Source organism: Cololabis saira, chromosome 21 (assembly GCF_033807715.1).
Source record: "Cololabis saira isolate AMF1-May2022 chromosome 21, fColSai1.1, whole genome shotgun sequence".
NCBI lineage: Eukaryota > Metazoa > Chordata > Actinopteri > Beloniformes > Belonidae > Cololabis > Cololabis saira.
In genome coordinates this window covers 36,898,041-36,916,122 of record NC_084607.1, presented here as the reverse complement: position 1 = coordinate 36,916,122, position 18,082 = coordinate 36,898,041, and the positions used below count along the sequence as shown (strand labels likewise).

General features: G+C 42.0%; 1 protein-coding gene across 1 annotated transcript in view; it reads left to right on the top strand.

Moving 5' to 3' along the window:
• Positions 1–14,401, top strand: part of rarab (retinoic acid receptor, alpha b) — a 45,912-nt gene extending 31,511 nt beyond the window's left edge. The window contains exons 5-9 of the mRNA XM_061711612.1: positions 1,574–1,750; positions 2,647–2,851; positions 8,675–8,742; positions 9,726–9,816; positions 13,311–14,401. Of these exons, the coding sequence (XP_061567596.1) occupies positions 1,574–1,750; positions 2,647–2,851; positions 8,675–8,742; positions 9,726–9,816; positions 13,311–13,612 (843 nt within the window). The 3' untranslated portion in view covers positions 13,613–14,401. The remainder of the gene's footprint in view (positions 1–1,573; positions 1,751–2,646; positions 2,852–8,674; positions 8,743–9,725; positions 9,817–13,310) is intronic.
• The last annotated feature ends 3,681 nt before the right edge of the window (positions 14,402–18,082 follow it).

The following is an 18,082-nucleotide window of genomic DNA, read 5'->3' as shown; positions in this document are numbered from 1 at the left end:
TTGTAAAAAAACATCAGGGGGGATGGTGGATTTTATCATATGGGGACAGATAATTTGTGCTGATTACAAATAATATAATATATTACAAATAATAGCAGTGACCAAAACAGCTGCAGAAATACTGCAGGAATGACATAGCAGCAGTTAAATGCAGCCTTCTGTAAGCTTTAAATATCCACTGGGCTTACATCAAATACATCAAAACACAACAATAAAAAACACTTTTCTGAACTTATCAATATTGGCACTTTTCCACTAGTATCGGTTCAGCCCGGCTCGGCTCGGCGCGGCTTTACACGGCTCCACACGTGTGTTTTCGCACAGCCAGGGGAGAAGTGGGGGGGTTGGGGTGAAGCTGCTGTGACGTACTCGATTGTGCAACCGCTTTGTTCATGTCGGCGCTGATCAGAAATCAGCTGGAGCCGCGAGCGGCTGAGAAAAAAACAGCCAGTCTACATCCCTTTTTTAATTCTCTCCTCAGCACCAGGTTTATGAACATCTGCACCTCAGAGTTGGATCACCAAACAGACGTTTTGCGCTTTATAATAAAATCACCGCGAGCCGCGGGTCGCTCTCGCTCTGACTCCCGCTTCCTGATTCAAACGTCTGACGGCCCCGCCCCCCGACCAATCAGAGGCCTGTAGTTTGATGACGGCCCCGCCCCCCGACCAATCAGTGGCCTGTAGTTTGATGACGGCCCCGCCCCCCGACCAATCGGTGGCGAGGAGGGTGGTGACGTCAGAAATAGTCCCTGCTCAGCCCGGATAGAACCTCGCTAGAATGGTTACAGAAAAAAGTATCGACTTGGAGCGGCTCTGCCCGTCTCAGCCCTAGTGCGAAAGCGCAAAACGGGTAGAACCGAGCTGAGGTGGTACCAGTGCAAAAGCGCCATATGACTCTGTCCTTCACAGGATAAGTAAAATGGATCACTGCCAAAACTCAAAATCTTAACAGGAATATTTGTCTTATTTCTAGTTAAAATGTCTCATTTTAGTAAAAAAATCTCATTACACTTAAAAAAAGACTCATCACTGGAAAAAACAACAATTTTCACCTGTTTCAAGTAGATTTTCACTTGAAATAAGTAAAAAAATCTGCCAAGATTTTTTTGCTTGAAATAAGTAGAACAATCTGCCAGTGGAACAAGATTTATCTTCTTATTACAAGTGCAAATTTACTTGAAACAGGTGAAAATTGTCAAATAAGTTATTTTTCTGGTGATGACTCTAAATGTTGAAATAGCAGTAAAACCACATTCATTGATGAAATGACATAAGGGATGGAAAGGGGGGATGACAGTTTTACAGGGGGGATGATTTGGACCGTTTTTATTTCAGGGGGGATGATTTGGACCGTTTTTATTTCAGGGGGGGATGATTTGGACCGTTTTTATTTCAGGGGGGGATGATTTGGACCGTTTTTATTTCAGGGGGGGATGATTTGGACCGTTTTTATTTCAGGGGGGATGCCATCCCCCATCATCCCCCCTCAACTCCAGTACTGGAGATACCCACAAGACAAAGGTAGATGTCTTCTCAAGGTTTCTGTGTGTTTGTCTCCCTCCACCGTGCAGAGCGACAGCTGTGAACACCGGGTTGCTCTGGACGTCAGTCTCTGGGACAAGTTCAGCGAACTGTCCACCAAATGCATCATTAAAACCGTGGAGTTTGCGAAGCAGCTCCCAGGTTTCACCACGCTGAGCATCGCCGACCAGATCACGCTGCTCAAAGCCGCCTGCCTCGACATACTGGTGAGTTCCTTCTGGGGGATGATTCCGTCGTCTGTGACTACGTTTACATGCAGTCAAAATTGGGGTTATTGCTAATATTCCAGTTACTGAAACATTGGGAATATTCCGTTTACATGGTAATTAATCATTTGGGATATCTGGATCAAACCAGCGACGCACGGAGAACATCATGACGCAATTCCCCTCATTTCTGCTTCTTCTTCCTGTATCCAAATTCAAAACAAATGCTGCTTTGCGCAACTTTTCTCTCACCTTCTTGTAAATCTTCTATCCCGGTACTTTCTAGCGTCTACAAATGCAGAAATGTTCATATCCTTCATTACATTTATGAAGTGATTAGTCTCCTCCTGGTCTTGGTTTCTCCGTGTTTAGAAGAACTTCCTGGACTCAAAAGACCAGGATTCCTTGTGAACAGAGCATGTGCAGAAAACACATTCCTGTTCCGTTTGATGGGGATATTCCGTTTGGTGTTTACATGACCCAATATTCAGGTTTTAACCCTTGTGCTGTCTTTGGGTCAAGGGAGGGTGAAGGGAGAAAAGAAGGAATGAAGGAAGGAACTAGGAAAGGGAGTAAGGAAGGGAGAAAAGAAGGGAAAAAAGGAAAGAAGGGAGGGAGGAAGGAATGGAGAAAATGAAAGAAAGAAGGAAGGAAAAGCAAAGAAGAAAGGAACAAATGACGAAAGGGAGGTAGGAAAAGGGGTAAAGGAGGGTAAAAAAGGAGGAAAAGAGGAAAGGAAGAAGGAGGGCGCATGGGAGGAGGAAAGAAGGATAGAAGAATTGGGTCATTTTGACCCAAAGACAGTACAAGGGTTAAAGGGGTTATTGATGCTGGAAACACAGTCTGTGTCCCAGCAGGACGATGGAGATAAAAGTCTTGTTTCAATCTTTCCTCAGATCCTGAGGATCTGCACCCGCTACACCCCGGACCAGGACACCATGACGTTCTCCGACGGCCTGACCCTGAACCGAACACAGATGCACAACGCCGGCTTCGGACCCCTCACCGACCTGGTCTTCTCCTTCGCCAACCAGCTCCTCCCGCTGGAGATGGACGATGCAGAGACGGGACTGCTGAGCGCCATCTGCCTGCTCTGTGGAGGTACTGCAGCCTGGAACATATTACAATATGACTGGAGGATAACAGGGTTCATTTCTCTGAGAAATTTTAAATCTAAATTGAAAATACTTGAGGCCGACTCCATTACACGTACCTGTTTTTTGTGATTTGCTTGCTTTTTTAATTTAATTTTAATTGTATTTTATCTGTTGGTGTTGTCCGTCATTTATGTGTTGTAAATGCTGCTGTCTGTCTTGGCCAGGTCTCCCTTGGAAAAGAGGTTTTTAATCTCAATGGGATTTTCCTGGTTAAATAAAGGTTGAATAAATAAAATAAAAAAACTGCAACGGTCCGATCACCGGAGATCAGGGCTCTCACACTCCGGGCCTCAAGGGCCACAGTCCTGCAGGTTCATTTTCATTTCATTTTATTCTTTATTTCATTCAAAAAAATAAAACAAACAATTCAATACAAATACAAACACAAATGTTCATAAATTGTGAATGAAAAGGGAGCAGAAAGAAGAAGAATCGTATCTAATCTTCCCCTTTTTCCAAGAAATAAATTCACAAATAACAAATTAAAAATGTAAAAAAACAACAACTAAGTAAATAAAAAACTGAAATAAAATACAATTACCGCCGTCTATGGGTATGTCAATCAAACTTAACTAACATTTTTAATTATATTTACTTAACATACAGGCTTTAATTGTTCTTTTGAATATAATGTTTGATTTGGAATCTTTGGTTTCTTTATTCAGATTGTTCCATAAACTGACTCCTTTCACAGAAACATAACGTTCCATCAATTTAGTCCTGAATCTTAGTTTTTTTTAAATCTCTGTTCCTTTTAAGTTATACTTGCTTTCTCTTTTTTCAAATCTTTTCTGAATGTTGATTGGTAAAGCTTTTTTATGAGCTTTAAACATAATTTGCAGAATACTATAATCTACTAATTCATGAAACTTCAACAATTTTAAATGTTTCAGATGTTTCCCTGCTTGAGCTCCCCCTGATAAAAGGAGCAAGATCCTGGTTAGCTCTTTATGTACATTATTCTCAGAATAAACCCGACCAGGAACCTTCATGCATGTGGTCTGGGAAACACATGCCAACCTGTTGCAAACTTCTGGCAACAGGTTGCAACTGCATTATCCTCCATAACAGTACAGAATATTACAGTAAACCCTCAAACACTTATTTTAAATAATTTATCCACAATCAATGCTTCACTATGTCAAAAACAAACTTTGCTTGCTGCCCTAACAGCTGCAAAAAAGATAATGGCCCGGTTTCCCAGATCAGTTAAGTAGTTCTTAACAGCGAAAGACTTCTTTCAAACCTTCTTAAGGAGCCTGTGAAAGAAAATTGCGTTTCCCAGAGTTGCTCTTAGCTTAAGTATCTCTTTCATTAAGAAGGAAATGAAAGATGCTGCTGACCCAGTCTTTACAACCATCTTAGTGAACAAAGACTCACAGATCCAGCCACGTCAGGCAAATCAATATCACACCAAGCAATGAGATATTAAAACAATGCACCCCGCACAAGTTTAGATCTATTTTATACTCTAGATTTATATTGTTTAGCATTCATTGGTGACAGCAAAGGGAAAAAAAAGAAAAATAAGGAATAACAAGTGTGTTCCTGTATATGCTTTATGCATTACCACAAATAAAACATCATCATGAATATCATTTATTTGATAATTTGGCTGCTATACAGCATGTTCTCGCTGCAAATCAACCGCGTCGCCGCGCGCGAAGCAGAACTGTTTTTATGAACGCATTGGTGCGTCAGCACTTCAATCCCCTGGACGTGCTGTCGGACCAGGCTGTCCAGGCACCGACACCGATCCTCCTGCCCGAGCCCGAGCGCATCTATGTGATGACAGGGAATTAGTGCATTGAGGAGCAGCGCTGCGTCTCCACCAGTGTTGTGCTAGATACTGAAAAATAGTAACTAGTTACCGTTACTAGTTACTTCATTAAAAAGTAACTCAGTAACTCAGCTACTTAGACCAAAAAGTAATGTGTTACTATGAAAAGTAACTTTTTAGTTACTTTAAATAACAACATTATTTTAAATGCTCCCATTAATCCCCTCTAGCCTTCATTTCAGCAGGCACTGTATGGATTTACATTGTGCATTGTGTTCTGCATTCTAAACAGTCTCCCCGCTTCTTCACTTCCTGTGTCAATAACGTTGGTTGCTTAGCAACAAGCTGAGAACGGCCAATGAGCTTCAGCAGCAGCTCAAGAACGGGAACTTTGATGAATCGTTCATTACAGTCTCAAATATAATAATAACCAATGGTGGCATGTCCGTTTATAAGAATCTTTTTGCCCAGAAGAAAAAAGAGCGAAGACAACGACCCATAACTATTTTTTCTTCTCTTGTAAAAACACAGCTGCACCGCGGCTTTAGGAGAAAAAGGCGCTACAGAGTCTGGATGCAGCGGCTTCAGAAGAGCAGGATTACGTGCGAGGCGGGGCTGATCTCTGCAATCTGAAACCCTCTATAATTGTAAAAAGAATTCACTTATCACGGGTTCTTTTTGGAACATAACCCCTGCTAAAAACCAGGGATTGCTGTAATTCCACGTTGCGAAACTCGCCTTCTCTCGGCTCTTGACCGTCATGTTTTTGAACGCACACACACTACATTTCCTTCGGTCTCCGCGTGCGGGGAAAAAAAGCTTCACTGTAGCCAGAAATAACGGAGTAACGCACCGTTTGGTAGCGGTAACTGCGTGACTGAATTTAAAAAGTAATGCGTTAGAGTATTAGTTACCGCAAAACTAAGTAAACTAAATAAGGTTAGTCCCAACACTGGTCTCCACACCCGCTGTGTCTCCACACATCCGCAAATACAACGTTGATAAATGCAATAGTGAAAACGGTCAAGCAGCTAAATAAACTTCAGAATATTTTTTTGAGGTGAAGGATTCTGTTTTACTAGGATACAATGTGGTCCTATATGCTGAATGATCGTAAGTTAATTTCTCCTTTTGTCCACCTTTCACATTTAATAAAAACAATACATTTCCTCATTATTCTCTTACCAAGACTATTTCTTATTTAGTTGCAGTCTTGTTTTCATCATGAAAAGGGTCATTGAATTATATTTATCATCTTAATTTTTCATTATAACGCACAGGCAGCAGGGAATTAGTGCGTTAGGTAGCAGCGCTGCGTGTGAAAATGCGCTAATTTGCCTGGCATCGATTGATTTGGTTTCAGAACCGGACAGCTGCTCCAAAGAGCTTCTGAAAGAGCGAAACTAAAGTACGGTGTTAAGAAGTCATCTGGGAAACACCCGTATCTTAGGCTCCTCTCTTAGTTGAAACCTTCTTTGAACCTCTCTTAAATCCTTAAGAGAGGTTGGATCTGGGAAACCCGGCCAATAGCAGTAAGATGGAAACCACCACACATGCTTAACATCTCCCATTGGTATCTGACTTTTCTTGATATTATCTATCTGGAAATATCTACAGCCCCAATCCATGATGCAAAACAACAAAATATTTTATTTTGGTATAAGGCAGCAGATAAAATTAAAGCCAAACTTGAAAGATGCATTTAAAATTGATATACAGGACTGTCTCAGAAAATTAGAATATTGTGATAAAGTTCTTTTTTTTCTGTAATGCAAAAATGTCATACATTCTGGATTCATTACAAATCAACTGAAATATTCCAAGCCTTTTATTATTTTAATATTACTGATCATGGCTTACAGTTTAAAAGAGCATGAGGCTCCTTTTAAGAAATGAGACTCTCTAGCGCCACCCTTCACCACGACGGCCGTCGGGGGTACTGCAGCCAACAGTGAAGCCGGCACGGGAGAACGGGGAGAACGTGCATGCAGCGTCATGTGACGTCACATCCGCAGGACAGCGCGGGAAACTCCGGCCCGGAATTGCAGCACATTTTGCAGCACACAGCCTGTTCAAGGCAACGGAGAGATACACTAGAGCAGTGATTCTTAACCATAGGGCCGCGGCCCACACTTGGGCCGCGAGCGCCATCTAGTGGGCCGCAAAAAAAAAATCTGTTTTGTACGTGTGGGCCGCGGGGGCCGCGGGACTGCATAGCAACTCCCGACCAAATGAGGAGAAGACCCTCAGCTATCTGTACGTGTAATAGTAAGAGAAATGGTGTGTATTTACAGAGTAAATCCTTAATTTTGCACAGAGTAGGTTTAGATCCGCCAGTATCAGGGATCGATTACTTGGGTCTGCGCCCAGAGCGAGCGAGCGCGGTCTGATCATTTATCCCGACGCGTCCCCGCGGCCGGGGAGGTCGGTGCCGCTCGGGCTTGCGGGCTCCGTCGTTACTGCTGAAGGATTGTACATGTAGATGCGTGGGCTGACGTGTCTGCTGGACTGGGCTGTTCGGGCTTTCTCAAAAGCATCGGAAAGACTCAGGTGCTCCGCAGCCAGAGAGCTGCGGGCTCCTGCCCGTCTCAGCTGATCAGGCTCGGATGAAACCTGACGCGCTGAGTCCTCTGACAACTGATTAATGTAATATTTATGTAATATCTTAAATAAAGTACAATCAAAATAAGTTTTGCTTTGTAAAACTAAATATCGTTCCAGGCTCACCAATGTTTATATTAATTTATTATAAAAATGTGTTGAGACAATTAACAAAGAAAAGGGGAAATTCAAACTGCTGGTAGAGAAATAAAATAAGATAGCATTTGAAAAATAAAATAAAATCTATTTTATTTTTAAGAGAAAAAAATGTGTGTAATTCAAGTTACACATGTTAAGTGGCAAATATGTACTTTTTTAATATACCAGTCAGATGCAAATGTATATACAACTATGAGGCTACTTGAATATATACATACATATACACACACACATATATATATATATATATATATATATATATATATATATATATATATATATATATATATATATATATATATATATAATGATGTTCTGGACCTTCGCTTGAGTAAATTTTCTCTAAATGGACCTCTTAAAGTTTTAGTTGAATACCCCTGCTATAAAGTGTTAATATTTAATGGGCCCCAGGCCACTCTGTACTGAAAAAATTGGGCCCCAAGGTCAGAAAGGTTAAGAACCCCTGCACTAGAGGGCTCATTCTTTTGGGTTTGGAACGCTTCATCTGACATTATTACTAGAAAACTTAAAACGTATACAAATTTTTTTCATAAATCCTGCCTCCATCCTGCCTCATGCTCCTTTAAGATTAAGATTCACAGAATATTCTAATTTTTTGAGTTAGGATATTTGAGATTTCTTAAGCTGTAAACTAGGGCTGCACGATTCTGGACAAAATGAGAATCACGATTTTTTTTTTTTTTTTTTTTTTTTTTTTTAAATCGTCGTCATTTGGAAATGAGATTGCGTTCAAGCATGAATCGAGATCGCGATTTTTTTTTAACGATTAATCGTGCAGCCCTACTGTAAACCATAATTAGCAATATTAAAATAATAAAAGGCTTGCAATATTTCAGTTGATTTGTATTGAATCCAGAATGTATGACATTTTTGTTTTTTTAATTGCATTACAGAAAATCACAATATTCTAATTTTCTGAGACAGTCCTGTAGACGACCTTGTTGCAGCTGTCCTTGTCCAGTTTTGGATATTATTATGTTTTGCCTTTGTTTTTGTTTGTCTGTTTTTTACTGTTGTATTATCTTTTTTCCCCTGTTTTCCTTATTAATTATTAATGAATCCCAGACCCCTGCTGTAGATGAAAAGACCCGGATGGGCAGTCTCAGATTCCAGAAGAGTTGGTACTCTGTCTACTGCAGAGTTGTGTAGATTCCTGTCCTCATTGTTGTGATATTTGAGTGATGTGTGACGAATGTGTGTCTACAGACCGTCAGGACCTGGAGGAGTCGGGGAAGGTGGACGTTCTTCAGGAGCCCATGCTGGAAGCCCTGAAGGTCTGCACTCAGCTCGCTGTAGGATCATCGCACTGACCTTAGACTGCACATTAAAGTGCAAAACAAAGACTTTGTTCAAGAGAAAATGTACAGTGTACTTTGAATGAACGGTAGGAAGTAATTGGTTGAAGGACAACTACAGTCAGGACATTGTGCTAGTTCCAGGTTTGGAACATTTGGACCTTTTTGAATTACCCTAAATTTCCATTTCATAGACAAGACAACCGTCAGAGATCTGGAACCATGTGGATGTTGTTGCAGCAGGATTGGAGGCTGCATATCCATGATGAGAATCTCTGGTTCTAGCAGAGCTGGGGCCTCATTTATAAAAGAGTGTGTAGGATTCATACTAAAAGTGCACGTGCGCCCAAAAGCCGAAAATGGTGGGCGCACAAAAAAATCCTGATTTATAAAACCGTGTGCACGCACACTTAAAAAATCTGTGTCCCTTTAGGGCAGTGGTCTCCAACCCCCGACCCATGGCCCGGTACCGGGCCGTGGGTCATTTGGTATCGGGCCGCACAGAACTGATGATGGTTGACTCTCAAACGGATGGTTCACAATGTTTTTATTCCTTGGATGTAAATACACTGCAAACACACCGTAAGAGCTATAAAGGAATAAAATAGAATAGAGTTAGTCTTTCTACTTTCACTACTTTCTACTGCCGTTAAACTTTTACCCTTAAAGTCCGAAGCGCCGGATGTTTACGAGGTCTCGGCGAGACGCCTTCAAAATAAAAGTTAAAGTTAAAGTAAGTTAAAATAAAATTTTCTTGCAGGTGTTTTGGTCAGTGCTATTATTTGTAATATATTATATTATTTGTAATCGGCACAAATTATCTGTCCCCATATGATAAAATCGCCCATCCCCCCTGGTTTATTTTTACAACTGCAGTACTGCTGATAGTTCCACCAAACCCGAGCTTTTGATGCACTACAGGACTCCTGACTGTCTGCACTATAATGATTGTTTGTTCCTAGATGTACGTGAGGAGGAGGAGACCTGAGAAACCCTGCATGTTCCCCAAGATACTGATGAAGATTACTGACCTCAGGAGCATCAGTGTGAAGGGTACGGCACATTCACTCACTCACACACAGGGAACAGTTTACTCTGACCATATCTGCCTTGGAAAGGAATCCTAATGCCCACAATAGTTTTACCTACGTTACTTTCTAAGCAGTCTAGTCCAGGGGTCTTCAACCTTTTTTAGCCCAGGGATGGATGCGAGAAAAACAGAGCAGGGACCCGCTTGGAATTCTTATTTTTTCCTTCCTTCCTTCCTTCCTTCTTTTTTCCCTTCCTTCCTTCCTTCCTTCCTTCCTTCCTTCCTTCCTTCCTTCCTTCCTTCCTTCCTTCCTTCCTTCCTTCCTTCCTTCCTTCCTTCCTTCCTTCCTTCCTTCCTTCCTTCCTCCTGCTCTCTCTTTCCTTCCTTCCTTCCTTCCTTCCTTCCTTCCTTCCTTCCTTCCTTCCTTCTTTTTTCCCTTCCTTCCTTCTTTCCTCCTTCCTTCCTTCCTTCCTTCCTTCCTTCCTTCCTTCCTTCCTTCCTTCCTTCCTTCCTTCCTTCCTTCCTTCCTTCCTTCCTTCCTTCCTTCCTTCCTTCCTTCCTTCCTTCTTTCCTCCCTTCTTCCCTTCCTCCTTCCTTTACCCGGAAACAGCACAAGGGTTAAAGCAGCACAAATAACTTTTGTCCATGTTGAAATATTCAGTTTAAATTCAAACAAATATTCTTGTTAAGATTTTGAGTTTTTGCAGTGAGGGAAAAACAGAGCAGGACCCGCTTGGAATTCTTATTTTTTCCCTTTTTTTTAAAAAAATGTGTCACATTTTAATCCTGGTCTATAATAACTTTTTAATGTGTTTTATTCTGCTTATATCCCCGTATTAACCAATTCCTGACTGGGTTATTAGCTACATGTGTTTATGGTTGATGAAACTTTGTCCTCGTCAGACGTGGAAGGAGTAACGTTAGGCCGAGCTGGAACGTTACAATCTCCAGCTTTAGGCTTCGTTATTGTCACTAATTTATCCTTCAGGTCTAACTAGTTAAATATGAAATAGCCAAGTCAATTTCACAACGAAGTTTCTTTTCTTAAACAGCTAGCTAGCTCGTTTTTCTGCTCTAAAGTTGACATTAGTCACATGACCCACGTCATGGGAATCATTTATGTAGAGTTGTAGACTAAATAGTTAATGTCAAAAGAAGATTATTATCACCTGTTAATGGAGTTTTCTCAATCATATATATGTGTATGTATGTCGCAATAAATAATCGATAAACTGACGGCAAATATGGATATTTTATTACAACACACATAATGGATTAACGCGGTTGTCACCGCACTATTGTTCATGAACTTTAATTTGTCCAGCTGTTCAGTGTTTACATTTACAGGACTAGGAGAAGGTGAGGTTTATATACAAATGCACTTTCTTTATACATTGTATGAAGTTTTGGCCTTGAATAAATGCATAACTACAGACGTTTTCCTTTTAATGGGTATTTTTTCTTTTTCAGTCACATATATCGTGACATATCGTTGATGAAATTTCTTACAATATATGGAATATCGTAGATATTGTGTAGCGTGATATTATCGTTATCGTGGGCCACATATCGCCCCAGTATTGAATCGTGAGTTACCGTATCGTCCCAGCCCTAGTTGTTAGTGACTGCGTTTCCAGCATCAATAATCCTTTTAAAACCCGAATATTGGCAATAACCCAAATTTGCACAGCCATGTAAACACCAATAACCCCTTTGAATAACCCAAATTTGCTCATATTCAGGTTTTTAAAAACCCCAATATGAGCCCTGGGTTACTCCTTTTAAAACTGAATATTGGGTCATGTAAACACCAAACGGAATATCCCCATCAAACGGAACAGGAATTTGTTTTCTGCACATGCTCTGTTCACAAGGAATCCTGGGGCCTCATCTATAAAGCTTGCTTGCGCAGAAAAAGCGCCTGAAAGTTGCGGAAGCCGCCATCTACGCAAAGCCTCGGATCTACAAAGAAAAAACTAACCGAAAAATCTGCTTATCCTTACGGCAACTAGGACCCTCCCGTAAGAATTTACTTAAGACACGGGGAACTGGCGACGCAGGGATTGAGGTGGTGAAATGAAGCCAGATTCATGTCATACTCTTAATAATGTCATCACATATCACAACATATGTCAGACTTATAATAAAATAGTGCTGATAACGGAGCAGGCGGCGGGGGGGGGAGGGCGGGGGCGGGGATGACTGCCGCTCCGAGCCCACTACTCCACGCCGAAGAGGAAAAAAGCAAGTGTTCTGATTTAAAATAAGGAAAGTTGGACTATATAACAATTGCGTTCATAAGGATAAAGTTTTTAAAAAAATTTAAATTAAAGAAATAGTCCCTTCTCCCCGTGTGTGTCTGCCTGTCATGCACGGGTACGTGCGCTCATGTTGTTTACTTTAAAGCCGGAATTATGGTTCTGCGTCACACCTGCGTTGGTGTAACGCGGAACCATAAATCAGCCCTGAGCAGCTCTGAGGGGAGACGGGAGGGAGGAGAGGGAGCGGGGGCTGCCGGGCCGCCGTCCCGAGTGTCTTGATGATTTGCTGAGCCTACCGTTAGTTTTTAAACTGTAAAAAGTGGGGGGGACAAATACATGATTTTGAAAAGTGGGGGGGACATGTCCCCCCTGCCCCCAGTGGAAATTGCGTCGTGCGATCGTGGCACTAACGGGCAGCAACGACGTGCTGCCACTCACTCGCTTTATTTTATACTATTTATATACTTTCTCTACTTTTACTGTGACCACCAAATAATCTCGTTTCACTGTCCTCTCTCCACCTCATCCACAACTTCTAGATCTCAGATCTCAGTGAAATTCAGTGGCACAGTGGCTCGACACGTCTCATTCATTCTGACGCCAAACAGGCTGCAGGAAGCCGCTGAGCATGCTCAGCAGGCTCATTCATATGCAAAAAAATACCATTTATGGCATGAAGTGGGTGTGTAGAGGGCGGGATATGAGGCGGATTCACCTGCGCAACCTTCCAGCTGGACTGTGATTTATGAAGGGACTATTACGTGCAGGTGTGCGTGCACGCAGTTTTATAGATCCAGTCCATTTTAAATGAGGCCCCTGGTCTTTTGATTCCAGGAAGTTCTTATAAACACGGAGAAACCAAGACCAGGAGGAGACTAATCACTTCATAAATGTAATGAAGGATATGAACATTTCTGCATTTGTAGACGGTAGAAAGTACCGGGATAGAAGATTTACAAGAAGGTGAGAGAAAAGTTGCGCAAAGCAGCATTTGTTTTGAATTTGGATACAGGAAGAAGAAGCAGAAATGACAGGAATTGTGTCATGATGTTCTCCGTGCGTCGCTGGTTTGATCCAGATATCCTGAATGATTAATTACCATGTAAACGGAATATTCCCAATGTTTCAGTAACCGGAATATTAGCAATAACCCGAATTTTGACTGCATGTAAACGTAGTCAGTGTTAACTTGATATTTCATTTTCTTGAGAGATAATCTCTTTTTACTCTGACATTCTCGTCCGTCTCTCCTGCAGGAGCAGAGCGAGTGATCAGCCTGAAGATGGAGATCCCCGGCTCCATGCCCCCTCTCATCCGGGAGATGCTGGAGAACTCTGAGGGGCTGGAGAATCACGGGGCTCTGGGGGGGAAGGGAGGAGGGAACGGGAGAGGAGGAGGAGGCACAGAGGAGAAACTCGGACACTGCCATGCCAGTCGGTCCCCTGACCTGGTCCCCTCTCGTGGCCCCGGCCCCCCCGGACCCCCCCCTCACCTGAAGTTCTGTTCTAGAGCTGCTGAGACCAGACCGGGGGGGGAAGAACCGGTGTCTGAACCCTGAAACTGCCTGCTCGGGGCTTTACTGGTCCATGTTTGTGCCGTAACGTTATGGCGCTATACATTAAATGCAAAAAACACAATGTCACTTTTTTTTTTTTTTATTATATAAAAAGCTAATTTTATGCAAACTAAGCATAAGTGATGGATGATGTTGATATTGATAGATGAAGATTCTTACATGTCCTCGTAGCTTCAATCCTCACATGTAACATAGTGTTTATACCAGAGCCATGACTGACGTCACACTGAGACACTGAAGCCCACAATTATTTTCCTACATGTTTATATCCTCGTATGTGTTGGTGGAGCAATCACCCACTTATGGAGCTTTTCCACTAGTTCCTACTCCACTCGCCACGATTTGGTTCTTTTCCACTAGAGGTCTAACGTGCAGAGTAGATACTTTTCTGTATCTATTCTGCCGAGGTTCTAAGCTGCTGAGTCGGCTGTATCTGACATCATCACACTACAGACCACCGATTGGTCGGGGGGTTGGAGTCAGACGTCTGAGTCAGGAGGAGGAAATCAGAGAAAGAGACTCTGACGGATTCTGGTTCATTTTATTCAACAGGCAACGGCAGCAGAAGTCTGTTTCATGATCCAACTCTGAGGGTCAGATGTTCATAAACCTGGTGCTGAGGAGAGAATTAAAAAGGGATCTAGACGGAGATAAGGAACGACCAGATCTACCAGGAGCTCTGTCTCTTCATAGCTGCTCACGGCTCCAGCTGACTTTCCTACGGTGGCTGACAAGGGCCAAACGCACTGCAACGGCCTAACGCGTCTCAGTTCAGGAAAACGGCTTCAAGTACAGAAACGATTCAAATTCACAAACTCAAAACCAGGTACAAAAAGAGGAACGTAGTGCAAATGAAAAAACGTGCTGCAAAAAACAAAGACAAATGCAGCATCATCAAACGCTGCAAATAGAGAAACGATGCAAAGCACAAAACCATATAAAACAAGAAACCATCTTCAAAAGAAAAACGCTTCATAACCGGTCACTGCAACCTTAAAATATAATAAAGAAATGTCTCATAATGTGCAGCGTTGTACAGTGATATAAACATCGTATATAAATAAAGTCAGATAAAAATTACATTACCGTTCCCGCTGTGTTTAAACCATGGATGTAAACACTGTGGTTCAGTCAGAGCGCCCCCTGCAGGTTTGGAGCACTTCCGGTTGCAGTGACCGGTTATGAAGCGTTTTTCTTTTGAAGATGGTTTCTTGTTTTATATCGTTTTGTGCTTTGCATCGTTTCTCTATTTGCAGCGTTTGATGATGCTGCATTTGTCTTTGTTTTTTGCAGCACGTTTTTTCATTTGCAGCACGTTCTTCTTTTTGTACCTGGTTTTGAGTTTGTGAATTTGAATCGTTTCTGTACTTGAAGACGTTTTCCTTAACTGAGACGCATTAGGCCGTTGCAGTGCGTTTGGCCCTTGTCGGCCACCGTACTTTTCAACAACGCCGAGACAAACAAACAAAAAAAAAGTGTTGCCACTTGAAGCTTCTCTCACTCTCATTTTTTAACTTGATATCAAACACAAGCCACAGACCCAGCAGCACATCTATCATCTCCTCCAGGTTCTACATCTTTAGTGTTGTTGTCTTCTCTGTTTAGATACACAATCAAATACGTCACAGCAGCTTCACTCCAACCTGCTACTTCTGATCTGGGTGTTGAAAAGAAACAAGGGCAAGTGGAGACGAGTCGGGCTGAGTAGGTTCTAGTGGAAAAGCAGCATTAGTCACACCGCCATGCACACGCTCACCCTCAGCATCCTCCTTTCCTTCCTTCACTTCAGCTCCATCCAGTGGCTGCATAGATAAGAGCATGTCTTGCTGGAGGAGGCGCTGGGAGCGTTTCTGTGCGAGTGTCTGTGGATCCTGCAACAGCCTCAACAAACTAAAACCATCAGCAGCCGGTGTCGCTGAGCGTCGTCCTCAGACGTCACGTCTGGATTCTGGGCCACACTTTCCTGCCAAAGCTGCTTCTGGTTTCATGGCGCCTCCTCATCTGTGTTTACACCCATAGACATTTATACGTAGACGCCACATTGAGTGTTCTTGCTGCTGCTGCGATACGTCAACGTTGCCGCCATATTGGATGTTCAAGACTGCGCTGTAAACTAATACAAGTAAATGGACTTATTTTCATAAAGAGCCTTTCTACAAAAAAATGTACGTTTTACGTCTCATTTATTCATTCACACACGCACTAATATACTTGGAAACAGTTAGACACCTAATATAATATATTTAATTTTCTCAGATGGAAAAAATAAGAACTTTATTGATCCCACATAGGAGTAATTCATGTTCTATCAGCAATAGAGAACAAGGTAGTGCCGAAAAACAATATATATCCCCCCTCACAAAAATAAGAAAAATAGAGAAACATATTTTCTCATCAACATAACATGTTATTTTATTGTCTGAAAAATGGTTCAAATGTTATTTTGTTGTCTGAAAAATTGTTCAAATGTTATTTTATTGTCTGAAAAATGGATCAAATATGTTATTTTGTTATTTGAAAATTTAAAATATGTTTTGTTGATGAGAAAATATGTTTCTCTATTGTTCTTATTTTTGTGAGGGGGATATATATTGTTTTGCGGCACTACCTTGTTCTCTATAGCTGATATAACATGAATTACTCCTATGTGGGATCAATAAAGTTCTTATTTTTGCAATCTGAGAAAATTAAATATATTATATTTGGTCCTAACTGTTTTCCAAGTATATTAGTGCATGTGTGAATGAATAAATGAGACGTAAAACGTACATTTCTTTGTAGAAAAGGCGCTTTATGAAAATAAGTCCATTTACTTGTATTAGTTTACAGCGCAGTCTTGAACATCCAATATGGCGGCGGCGTTGACGTACGGCTCAGCGCTCGATGGGGCGTCTACGTTTATATGTCTATGTTTACACCTGCTACCAAATCTAAATGTACAAGCTGCAGTTTGTTCATGTTTTTTCTCTGCACCAGTTCATGTGAACAGTGTGTTTACGGAGCATCACTGCCTCGCTGCAGCGTCTGCTGTCAGGTACCACTTCTTTATATTTCTGTGTTTTCCCCCTTAAACTGTGCTGAGGTCAAGTTTACTGGACAGGGAGCTCAATAAAGACGTTTTTGGTTCAAAAGAAAAAAGTGTGAAATATATGTTTTGATACATTTTTTTTTTTTTTAACCATTAAATAAAAGCTTTCACAATAAAATACTAATGAAGAACATATAAAATGCAGAACAGCTGGCCTGCCCCCTCTCCTTTCTCTGTTATTCATTCTCTCTGTCTGTTCTCTCTTTTCCTGCTCTGCCCAGCTGGAGGAGCCCCCCCCCCTTATGATCCAGGTCCTGGTCCAGGTTTCTACCCCCTTATGATCCAGGTCCTGGTCCAGGTTTCTACCCCCTTATGATCCAGGTCCTGGTCCAGGTTTCTTCCCTCCTAAAGGGGAGTTTTTCTTGCCACTGTTTGGTTTAAGGTTTTTCTCCCACTAGGAGAAAAACTAGGAGTTTTTACCTGCCATTGTTTATGTAATAATTGCTCGGGGGTTTATGTTTTGGTCTCTGGAAAGATCCTAGAGACAACTTCTGTTGTAATAGACGCTATATAAATAAAATTGAATTGAATTGGAGAGGGATTCCAGCTGCAGAGGCTTTAAGTTTGAATTCTGGTTCTGCGTTAAACCTACGCCGTAGGGTAGGCGGCTACGCAGGAGTTTCTCCGTAGCTACGCCGTAGCCTGACCTGCACCTCCCAAAAAATGGAACTACGACCCAACACAGACCGAGAGGCTGTGATTGGTTTGCTTGGTAGCAACGCATTTCCAGTTCCGGTTCGTGAAGCAGTCGTGAACTTTCAGCACTCTTTTATTCGCGTGTGTGTTTTTTTTTTATATATTTTTTTGGGTTGTTTTGGTTTTTTGCACAATACTTGTCCTTATCTCTTTGATTCACTGTGACCGGAAAAACCGGAAGCTAAACAAAGTATCCACTAGTGCTCTGGGGGTTACTGCACCGTGGAGAAATGGAGTGATGGAGAAGTCTGAAGGTTCACGACGGCGTCACGGCAACGGCGTAGGCTCTGCGTTGCTTTAATGCAGAACCTTAATTCAGGTTTTAGTGAGCGAGTCTGCTGCTAACGGCTTCCCTCCTCGTTCAGGCCCCTAATCAGTTTAGGTGGGTTTTGACTTCACACCTTTCAGAGTCAATGAAAAGCAACTATTGATGCTTTGAAGTCAGCCTCTCCGTGTTCTCTGGAGAGCCTCTGCACGTCTGAGATCCTGAGAGTGAGGAGTTGGGTGGAAGAATGTGCTCCTACAGGCAGTACTGGAGTTGAGGGGGGATGAGGGGGGACGGCATGCCCCCTGAAATAAAAACGGTCCAAATCATCCCCCCTGAAATAAAAACGGTCCAAATCATCCCCCCTGAAATAAAAACGGTCCAAATCATCCCCCCTGAAATA